Raw genomic sequence first — 12,603 nt, forward strand, 5'->3', positions numbered from 1 at the left:
TGTAGAAGCCTGATCATTGTGGTGCATAAAAGCCTGAAGAATATAAGTCATATCAGAGAGAATTTTTCGATCTTCCAAAAATTCATTTGATGCTCACATGAGAATGATGAGCCCTCAAGGTAGTAAAAAATTCCTTAGAAGCCTAATTGTTGACCTCCAACCAATGGAGATGGGCTTTGATCTAAGTGCCCCTAGCAACATAACTATCAACAACCTACTTTTGGTGCTAAATGTTGGTGAGCTAAACTTGGAGATCTATATCAAATGAATTCATGGCAAGAGCCTCAAAGGCTGTGCACAGATTGAGATTAGTAGCTTCATAAGATTTCCTACGGTACATAGCTAGTTCTTTGTCATAAATGTAAAGAAATCTCACAGTATGAGAAATAGCATCATTCCACCATTTAATCCATCCAAGATGATTGTAGGGTCAAGGCTCAAGATTCTAGACATGTAGGATGTGAGCAATAGTTGGTGGATGGGAAAACAAAGAAGTATTGAGGTAAAACTGGGTTTTATTCGAGTGAGGCTGAGCTATCTACTAGGTCATGGAAGAAAGGATGGGGTAGTGATCTAGCAACATCAGATCAAGCAAAGGAATGAAAGGCAAGGTATGCTTTTGAGAAAAGGAGAAAAAAGACTACTCAGAATTCATAGCCTTGTCAAGCATTTAAAAAGCTTTGTCAGATCCAACTCCAAAATTAGACCAAGTGTGCCAAATCCCATCAGGGCAGTTGCAAGAAGCATTAGGATAAAAAAAGACCTAATTTTTTATGCATGTAAAACCAGGTCTCTCATATTCTAGCTACCCATCTAAATGGTACGAGGTTGTCCTTGTCAGAGGCCAGCTCAACCATACTAAAGTCCCCACAAAAAACCCATGTCCTAGGTGGCAAATGATCAACCAACCAATGCCACAGTTGTGAATGTTCAACCACATCATTTGGAGCATAAATGTTAACAATGCAAAAAGAATAATTCTAAAAAGATAGAAATATCTAAACCACCTTATGCAAAGGGTCAGTACCGTGTGAAACAACAAAGGAAATTAAATGAGGGGAGAAAACAGTAACAACATGACCTCGACCAACTTCATGCTGAGAAGAAAAAATAGCAATATTTGGCCAAATAACATGATAGGCTAAGGTAAGAAGAAACCTAGAAACTTTAACTTCTTAAAGGTAAAGAACATCAAGATCAAACTGATGTTTGGTTTCATGGATAGAATATTTTCTAGGGAGGTTTTTCTACCCCCACACATTCCATGACATGTGATTCATGGTAACCCAACTTGCATGTCATCCTCATCCCTAAGAGAGGAGAAATTATTGTGTAAAAAATAAGGAGGCTCAAACAAGGGGTTAGTACTAGCCGTGACCCTTTGAAGCTTCTCCCCATTGTCAAAAAACTCATTGCAACCATTTGGGTTGTGAGATTGGCATAGCTTTTCGTGGAAAATCATTGACACCGCTTGTGGCACTCGAGTCCAAAGAGGACATGGATTTGGAGTATGAAAAACCATAGTACATTGGCCTCTAGGGTTTGAAATGGGAGATGGAGGGAGCACTAGAACTAGAGCTTCATAGAGAATTTGTCTTGAGCTAGGTTTACCATGGTCCACAGGCATAGAGCTCACCTTAGCCCTAGCCACACCTTTCCCTTTCTTCACCACCATAGTCATTCATCTTTCTTTGCAGTTAGAGTGGGCTTAGTCTTTGAAGTAGAGGGACAGTTACAGACCAACAAGGGACAATCCCTAATCTCATGCTTAGTTGACTAGCACCGATAATAGGTATTCAAAAGGTTAAGGTAAAACACCTTATGAGTAAAGGTGGTACCACCTATTTGTATTTCCACTATATATTTGAGGTCCCTAGATAGGTCAATAGGTCAACCTCAACACAAACCCTACATTGGGGAGGAGTGTTGAGAAACTTGTCTGGTTCAAGGCAAACAACCTTGCCAACAATTTTCACAATAGCAGGTAAAAAAGACTAGCAAGGAATTTGAAGCCTAGGGAACCCCACCCAAATGGGTACCCTAAGTTTTTTATCATCAGAAACAATAAAATCTCATGACCAATGTTGAAAAACTAGAAGGAAGGACCTTAGAGTCTAGGGGCCTCGCACAAACACATTTGGCCTGGCCAGCATTGCCAAAGTGAAAAATAAAAAAGCATTTGGTAAGCCTTTGAATGCCTTCAAGGCAAACACATTGAGGTGTCCAAACCTTGGAAACCCATTGTCGTAGTGTGCTTTCAGAAGGAGTACGACTCACAAAATACCTAATAAGGGTTTGTTGCTCTAACTAGGTGCATGCACTATCAAACTCCTTAGCATTCAAAATAATATTAGGAGAGGAATTACCTAGCGGAACAATTTGGGAACAAACTTGTGTGGGCATTTGGTGGACAAAGCCATTAACTCCAGTAGCAACAACAACTCTAGAACCAACATCAACTATTGGGCCTAAGAAGCCAACCTCATTATAAATGAAAATAATCCCACAGTAAATGTTGTATGAAAAACTGTGGAAACTAGCAAGGATTTAGACAGAGGCCATACAAACCCTAGCAGAGCTCAATTTTCCTTCTCTTTTAGCTTAGCTTATTTTCCACTTCTACATCCACTCTTCAAAATCATCGACATTCAAATTAAGTTTTTCAAAACTAACTAATTAACTATAAAAAAAATTGATGTTTGAGAAATTATTTCATATTTATTTTAATTACTAATATGTAAACCTGTGTGTGTGTGTGTGTGTGTCTATATATATATATATATATATATATATATATATTTGATTTAGAAATTAATACAAAGATATAATGAAAATTATTGAAATTTTAATCTATTATCATATTTAACATTAGAAATTATGAAAATATAATCATACATTATCATTAAAATAGTGAAAAAAAACTTTTTGAAATTCAAAAATTTAAAATTGTCTAAAATATAAATATAATGTATAGAAAATTTTAATAAAATTTATTTAAAGTTATAAAAAGATACAACATTAAAAATTAAAAATTTATTTAAATAATTAAAAGAAACTATTAAATTACTTTATTTAATTTGATAGTTAAACAATTTATGTTCTTGTATGAAGTACAATACTGGGAATATTTGATTTGCCCATAAAATCACCAATTATTTATTAATATGGAATTATTGATAAATTTATTTAAAAAAATATAAAAAATATTTTCAATCTTAGATTATATTAATTCTTAAAATAATTTATATTGTGTCCTTTTTATACAATTTTATTTTTTTCCTTCTAAAAACTCATTAATTGTAAATGCAATATAAAAATTTATTATTGATTTTTAATGAGTTTATATTTTAATATTTATTCTTAATATCATTTGAAATTTTATAATTTTTTATGAATATTTTGATATTTTAACAATAAAAATAGAACACTTATGCTATCTTCATTTATTTTTTGGGTTTTAGGTTTGATTAGTTTTACAATTTTTATTATTTGTTGCAAGAAAATGAACTATGCTTGATATTTATTTATAGCCTATCATACGAAAAATATGCACATTAAAAAATGTGTGAAAGAACATAGTGTATTATAGAAATAGCTAATTAATCTCTCAAACATAACACAATGTGTTTTTTCTATTCTAAGCTTCCATTTGTTTCCATAATTGGGCCTAGCAGGCAAACCTTTCTTGATATATTTCTCACCATTAAAACCTTGTTTTCGTCATTTTGGGATCCTTCCATCTTTAGAATGAAGGAGAAATTGATAGGGCAGATAAGGAATGTCATGGAATAAATGGTGAACATAGTTAGACTAACTAAAAATTTGTCTTAAGGTGACATGAGAGTAGTGATTAAAGCTTTGTCTATAACTCACCATGGTTAGACAATATATGGAAAGATGTTCTAGAAAGAAAAACTAGTTAATTACTATTGATAAGAGAGTTAAGGAAATACATACTCATAAAAAGGGGGAAAAAAAATGGAACACCACCTTTTAGGTACATATGGATGTCCTATCTATTAATTATGAGTAAAGTTTTTCATTACAGTGAGAGCTAAAACACAATTATTGAATTTTGGGATTCCACCAGTAGAGAGATTTCATGTATGTATTATTCTTGTTTTAGGCGTGATATGATAAAAGTTACACCAAAAACTTGGTGTTGTGGTTCATTTCTAGATCCCTATGAGGGATGCCAAAAAAATTTGTTGTTTTTCTCAAAGATTTCATTTATTTGCAGAAAATTCTACAAAGTTCAAAGATGTAGGGTGCAGGTAAAAATCAATTTGATTCCTAATATCTTAAAAGGTGGCTCTTCGAATGGGAGTGAGCATAAAGGAAGAGAGAAAAATAATTAAAAATAAAAAAATGAGCCAAGGTGATATGTGCCAAATGAAAACCTTTCACAAAAATCCAAATTCCTTCTATTATAAATTTTATTATGACTAGACTATGATACAAAAGGAAAATAAGAAAACATGACATGTTTACACTACTCACTAACTTTTACTCAACACAAAATTAAATTTAACATAATTACACTAAAAATGATACAAATAAAAAGACTTAATCTTGGTTGCCTAATTGGAAATAGTAATACATAGTAAAGGCTTTGGACAACAACACGATTCATTTACTTCCATTGGAACTAAGTACCATGCAAGGATCTTCAACCCAGATTACTACTCTTGATAGTTATAAAAAATTACTATCTTGACATAGTGTTGCATGTCAATTCCTTTGTGATAATTAATAACGTTCACACTCTAATTGAAAAGATTGCATAACTACCTTTTCATATGTGCCATCATTGAAGATATTCATTACTCACAAGTGTGTTACATAATACCTAGACAGATAATGCTTAGGCACGTGCTTCTTTGAGTCTAAAACCCTTAGGATTGAAATGAAGAAAAAATTTCATTAATAACATTATAATATTATCATAAAATTAAGGATCGAAAGGATGAATAAATCTTCATAAAACATGATTATCGATATTTTGATTTTGTGCAAAAGTTAAAGAGTACTAGTCTATTTGTCCAAGGTGTCCAAAATGAAGGGAGATTCACAATCTTACGCTCAACACAAAATGCATGCTATTGCATTGACTATATGAATCAACAACATGTATTTATGTTCAAAATCAAACTAATCACACCTATGCACATGCCTTTCAAGGAATCCACAATTTTGTGGACAAAACATAATAATTGTAAAAATTAAAGTATTTAATTTTAGATTGAAAATGGTTTACATTTTACATGCAACATTAATTAAATATTTTCTTATTGCTGAAAAAAATCTGATTTTTGGGGTACTATTTTAAAACACTTTTTGTGAATATGTTCTTATGTATAGAAGATTGTGTACTAATATGGCACTCCTTATTATCTTGGTTTAAATTCAATTTTATATGATGGTTTGACCTTTTTCTTCTTCTTCTTTTTTAAATGTCAAGGATTAATTATTGAAATAGTATTTATCAAATATAATGCTTTGAATTCAAAATTTTAAAATTCAATGGTGGAATCTTTAGAATAACTAGATAGATAAGGAATATGAATAGGTTAGTTATTCATAATTATATATTGAGCTTTGTTTACTTTGTGATATCATTTCATTAGATAAATCTCATATTACCAGTTATATGACCAAGAAAATATTATTTTTTACATTCCTAATTAGTCCTGTGTTTAGTGCTCAACAAATATTATAATGTAAATATTATTTTTTAATTTATAGTAAATATTATTTTAGAAGTTAAATTAATGTTGCGGATAAAAAAAATATGTTTTTTTATATAAAGCAATGAATTTTCCTCCCGTGCAAGAGTTATAGTGAAATGTTTAGATAAAGAGAAATTTGATTTGGACAATGAGAATTGAACTTAAAATACCTTGAATTTGTATGTTCTATAAGAGTGAAATATGTACAAACTATTGTATACTTGAATTGTATGACATGCTAAATAGTACAACTCCAATGCCGCCGAGATGTTCCAATATTGAAGCCCATGTTGGAATGGGAAGTGATTATACCCAACTGGACGCTACCGTCTCTATACAAGAGGGCCTCCCTTGACGTATTCCGTGAATGCCAATGCGAGGAGACCGAGCATAGCCAAACGCCCGTTCAACATTTCTGCTGACGATGAAAATATTGGCTGTGACCTGCTTTCTGCCGATATTCCCTTGAACAGCGGCACCACCGACGCCGCCGTCAATAATCCCGCAGTTATGAGAAACCAAGACACTCCTCCGCTGTTAACCTGCGACAGCAGATCTCTGCCGCTCGCCAACTCCACTCCGATGGCCGATACGAACCCCAACATCGCCGCCCTTCCGTTTATTATCTCCGGCGCAGGCCCCGTAAAAGCGAACAGGTCGCTGAACTTGGTGCTGCTGGAAGTGGAAGATGATTCCTTTGGTTCCTGATACGCGTTCAAAAATACGATACATATATGTATATATGTATATATACATATATATACATATATATACATATATATATATATATGTATACATATATATATATATATATATGTATACATATATATGTGTATATATATATAGATATATGTATATATGTATACATATATACATATATATGTATATATACATATATACATATATACATATATGTATATACATATGTATATATATATGTACATATATGTATATATACACATATATATGTATATATACACATAGATATGTATATACATATATATGTGTATATATACACATATATATGTATATATATATATATGTATATGTATACATATATATGTGTATATATACACATATATATGTGTATATACACATATATATGTGTATATATACATATATATGTATGTATATATACACATATATGTATATATATATATATATATATATATATATACATATACATACATATACATATATATATGTATATATATGTATATGTATATATATATATATATATATATATATATATGTCTACCTCATCTCTCTCCTCATCCCTCTTCTAAGAATTTTGATAGAGAATAAAGAATAGAAAAAGGAAACCGAGGGATATGTAAGGAAAAGAGAGAGGGGCCTATGTTGGAGTGTGCAATTTTTCGTCAAATGAAATGTAAATATGTAATAGAGGATTCTAGAAATTGCTGGATTATTGAATAGGGTGACGTAAAATTAATATTTAATTTTTTAAAGTTCTACAAGTCATTTATGTTTAGATAATCCTAGAAAAGTCTATTTGTTCTATGTTGGTTAATTTAGATGTTTCTAGAAACAATTAAAGACCTCTATAAAAGAGAGGCACAATCTAATGTATTTTTTAATCATCAATCAGGCAATGAAATCATTTTATAATTTCTATAAGTACCTATAGTGTGTATTTTGTGTTAATTATCATTGTGGATCCTATCTATCCACCCTCATCAGATTGGTATCAGAATTGGGAGGAAAAAATTGTTGATTAAGCAATGTTTTGGTGCTACTAAATTGTGGAGGACTGATATGTGTTATAGAAAAGACAATTGTTTTGAAGAAAACCACATAGGAAGTGTTGAGTAGTTGTGAGAAAAAGGAAAGAGGGAAATTTAGAAAGAAAACACATTATTGAGAACAACAAAATCAATGGAAACAAGACTTTTCATGAAGATTATGAAGGAACCAAAGTGTTTGTAAAGTACAGAAGAAAGGATAGAGGAAAGAACAAAAGGTATGCTCATTTGATAAATTCTCCTATTGCGGTTTTAAAAAAAAGGGAATTGACATGGAGTCAAGTTTGATATTTATGTAGGGTTTGTTTCAAGTTGTTTGAAGATTTAATTAAAAATATAGATGTAAAAAGTCATTTAGAATTATCAAAAAGAACGAGTAAGGTGTGTTAAATTGTTGATTTCAATGGGAAATGCAGGTAGAGTTTAGAAAGAGAAGACAAATAAGTTAGAAGAAGAATTATTAATGGTGAAGAAAGAAAATACAATATTGTGCGAAAAAGATATTTTGCAAAATGAATTGGAAAAAGTAAGAAATGAAATGGGAGAAAAAAAGTCTAAATTGTTAAATAAAATTAGTGCCTACATAGAGGAAGTTGAAGAGCTCAAAAATAGGTTAAAATTTGTGGAAGAATTACATAATTGGCAGGTGAAGGAAACATGAAAGCTTAGAGAGAAAAATAAGCAATTAGAAGAAAAGTTAAAATTGTTTGATGATGCTAAGAAAAAGAATATAGTTTTAGAAGAAAATATGAAGAAATTGGAAGAGGAAAATAGTTTGTTAAAGAAGGAATTGTCTACTGTAAAATAAGAGAAAGAATGTTTGAATGTGAAACCATTTGTATGTGATGGATTTTGTGACACAAATGATTTGAGCAATTATGGGATTGTGAAATGTGATTTTGCTAAAGTTTTTTGCAAAAAGGAGTGTAATGATGAACATGAAAATTGTATTGATAGAACTTCTAGCTATTATAATGACAATATTGGTTTGAAGATTATGAAAATAATGAGTTTGAAAGGTAAAGGTCTAGGAAAGGATGAATATGGATTAAGGAATGTGATTGAGACTATAGTCAAGCCAAAATATGCAGGTCTTGCATATGACGCAGATAGTAAAAGATGAATAAATATTCAAGGGAATCAATTGAAATAATAAAGATTGTACAATGTTCACACTGTAATGAGAAAGAACATACAAAGGATAGATGTTGGGATATACTTCCTTGTAATATTTGTGGCTTGAAAAATCATTATTTTAAGACATGTTGGAATAGACATTGTAAAAAGGATTCTATGGAAGGTTGTATAAAAATGGATTGTGGATGGAGCTATGGATCCAATCCATCCACATCCATCAGTTTGGTATTAGAGCTATCCTAGGTTTCTATAGCCTTCTCTCTCTTTTCCTTAAATCTCCCTCATTATTCTTCTCCTATTCTCCTTTCTCTCTCTATCTTCTCCCATCTCACCTCCCCCCCTCTCCATCTCTCTTGAATGCACACACACATATACATACATAGAAGTGAGACATAGCTAGAGAGAAGAGAAATTAAAAGAGATAAGCGAGGTAGGAAATGAGGATAGAGATGAATTTAAATCAATAGAAAATGAAATAGACATTGAGAAAGAAATAAGTAAATCAAGAGAGGGGAAGATAGGTATAGAGAGATATTTACTGTTATGATATCTTGGGAAATGTTGTACAAAAGATCAAAGATAATAGGCAATCCCTATAAGATAATTTATGATTTTTTGTAATATCATTAGTATATAAAATGAATTTATTATATTGATTACTACTTTTAACCATCCCAAGTCTTATTGGAGAAAAAAAAAACTTAAAAATAATTATTTCATATGTGAAAATATTGTGATTATTATAAATTTCAAAATGATTGATTTACTCAAGATTATAGTCAATTTGTTCTATATATTGTGTGTAAAATTTGATGAAAAAAATCTTCTAAGCCCAGAAAACTTCCATGCAAAAACCTATCATGGAAAAGGAGAGAGAATAAAAGTAAAAGGAAATTTTCTCTAACAATACCCAAGGTTGCATTATCAACCAAAAAGAATAAGAGAAATATACAATGGGTCAATCCTTATAGAAGGAGATCATAAAACACTAAAAGGGAAACCCTAAGAGGTAAGATCACATTTAATAATTAATATTTTGATTATTAAATGAGAATTCATGTGCATAAAGTGAAATCTTAAGTAGGGAGTTAAGGTAATTTAATAAGTTAAATGAAATTAATCCTTTACTCTAACACCCCCCCTTAAGATGAGCAATAATACAACTACACACAATGCAAGAAGAACGAAATGGAGGTACAATGTTGAATGTAAACTTGGGTCCAGAAAACATGGCATGATGTGGTACCCAATCACAACCAAACCTCTATGAAACAAAGAAATAGGGAAAACCACTTGGGAAAAATCCTTTTCCAAAAGGAGATAGGAAGTTGTTGAATGCTGAAAAAAAGAAGTCTCAAGAGACTCTCTTTAGAAATATAGTAAGCCCCCAATGATAGAAGATCGAGAGTCTATAGCCCCCCTAGAATGGTAGAATTATTGTATCCCTAATGAGACCAATGAGGCTCCAATCTAGAGGGGAAAAAGGTAGTGAAAAATGAAGATCAATGTGAGGTGAAGCTAGAAGTCCTGATTGATGCTCAAAACAAAAAACATGAGAATCCTGAAATGGAATTTCCAATAGAGGTAGAATAATAGGTGTGCTAAATCTATTATTAGAGAGGAGATGAATTTCCTCTAATATTCCCTCAACAACTACATAGTTGGGTCATTGAATAGAACTGGACTGTGAGGCAGTGTTGAAGAGGAATCCTATGTAACAAATGGAATTTGAATAATAGGAGGTGTAGAAGTTAGAACACTAGTCTTAGGAACAACACATAAGTTTAAGTGACTCGACTTCATATAAATAGGCTCTCATGGAGAATAAGAGTGATTCTATGATTATATACTAGAATGAGAGAAAGAGTACAAGTGGCAAGAAATATCAACAATCCATGTAGAAATAATATTGTATGTCTCACTATTCCTAATGTGCATTGGATCTCATGTGAACTCAACTGTCCTCCCTGTGCCACTGTGTGTAATCTAATAAATAAAGAGAAGGTTAGAGGAAAAGAATGAAATACATAGTACATCATGTATGTACCATCATCAATGTCAATAAAACCTTTCCCATAAATATTCATAACATTATAGTTCACCATCAAAATGTGTGGAGTAGGAGAGTCCTTAAAAGAAGTGTAAAAATCCTATGAAGATGCCATATGATGTGAAGCACCTAAATCTGCTAACCATCTAGAAGACAATGGAGTAGAATTTGCACATAATACATGACTCTTTCCTATGCATTTACTAGTTCATTGATTGAAATGACAATCAAGAAGAAGACCTGTGAGAAGTAAAAGGAATATCAATGTTTCTCTTCTGAAGGAGAGTTATCAAATATGAACATTTTTGGCATAGCCATCTAAATTCTTCTCATAGAAATGTGACTCATCATGGTTTGTCTTATTACCATAAGCACACTTTGATCTATCTGGCTTTGATTTATCTCCCATATGAAGAGATGGGACTAATGAGAGGCAAGGGCTAGGATCAATCTTAGACTCTATAGGATATGACTTCTATTTCTTGTCCTTCTTTCTAGAAGATGTTTGATCTACCAAGGTATTACTTTGTGAGAGAATCTAATTGAGAGAGCTTAGTTTTCTCTCAAGTCAAATGATCACAAAAAACCTCAATGGATGTCATATTAAATCTAGTAACCAAAGCATCCATGGTGGAATGGAAGGTAGAAGAAAAAATCTTTTTCCTATATTACATGACCTCAAAAGGCCTCTGTTAAACTGGTTACACTACATATAAACAAGACCACAACCCTTTTGACTAGAAAAGTTGTGTCATTAGGGATTTCCATGCACGATAGTTATGAGTAGTCAAAAGTTCTAGATGAGAAGAGTTCTAAGCCATATATTTTAGAAGGGGTTTTATGTTTATATAATTTTTAGTTTACTAAGGTAGATCACAAGAAACAAGAAATAAAACACCCCACACAATTCAACAAACCAAACCCTAGAAGTTAGAAAATATTTTTTACAATGAGAGAGAATTTTTTTTAGATGAATATCAAATCTACCTTAGAAAAAATTTGATGAAAATACTAGATAATCTAGAAAGAGATTGAAACAACCTTTTTTGACACTTCTTCTAGATCGAAAAACAAAGAAAAATTGAGCAAGTTACTCCACCTAGAAGTAAAATCGATAATCAAACTTCAACACTAAAAATAGGTATCATATTTGAAAAAAAATCAAAAAATCCTACACATCATATCCATCTTGGAATCATCCTTTTGATGGTATCTCATTTGCCTAAATTCGATATCGCATGCTCAAGATATCACAGATAAGCCAATTGTTGCTTTTATAACAAAGAAAATCAGAAACATGATAGTTTAAAGGTTTTCAAATTTTGGCACATAACTAGATGATGTCAGCACTATTCCTACGATAATTTCTATTGTCATCTTTGTGCCTATATTCCTTGTTGATGTCACATAGTGCAACATAATTTTTCATGGAATTTTCCCAAAAGAGCTTTTTTCAAAGTTCTTTGTTTTCATAACTTTTTTAATACCTCAAACCACTTTTTTAAAGCATGTTTTTCAGTTATTATTTCTTTAATATATTTTGCATAAAATAATAAAATCACCACCTCAGGAAGTGTGCACAAGTAGGGGAATATTTTTTGCATCATATTGTAATAGTGTCCAAACTAGACATCTCTTATATGAAAATATGGGGTTTAAGGCACTGCAAGCTCAACGATAAGATCCACTTTTTGCTCAGAGTGCTCCAAATTTCAAAGACCCCCCTATTTCCACAAAAGATGCTAAAAAATAGATCCAATCCAAAAAATTCTTGATCTCTGTCCCTTCCAAATTTTTGAAAAAGTTTCAATAGATCTAGCTTTAATACCATATAAGATTTAATGAAAAAACAAATCTTCAAAGCCCAAGAAAAATACATAGAATAACTTGTCACAAAGAAGGAGAGAGAAGAAAAGTACAAGGA

General features: G+C 31.4%; 1 protein-coding gene across 1 annotated transcript; it reads right to left on the bottom strand.

The window, feature by feature from the left end:
* Positions 1-5,823: 5,823 nt before the first annotated feature.
* On the bottom strand, positions 5,824-6,505 carry LOC149544414 (early light-induced protein 1, chloroplastic-like). Its single transcript, XM_089795969.1, has one exon. The coding sequence runs from the start codon at positions 6,503-6,505 to the stop codon at positions 6,062-6,064; it is 444 nt and encodes a 147-aa protein (XP_089652095.1). The 3' UTR covers positions 5,824-6,061.
* Positions 6,506-12,603: the final 6,098 nt, after the last annotated feature.

The sequence above is a fragment of the Cupressus sempervirens genome, chromosome 8, assembly GCF_028749045.1.
Source record: "Cupressus sempervirens isolate cs-2001-9-10 chromosome 8, ASM2874904v1, whole genome shotgun sequence".
Lineage (NCBI taxonomy): Eukaryota > Viridiplantae > Streptophyta > Pinopsida > Cupressales > Cupressaceae > Cupressus > Cupressus sempervirens.

Coding starts and splice junctions, on each gene's coding strand:
- LOC149544414 (XM_089795969.1), bottom strand. CDS start 6,505: ATGTATATATATGTATATATATGTATATATACATATATACATATATGT.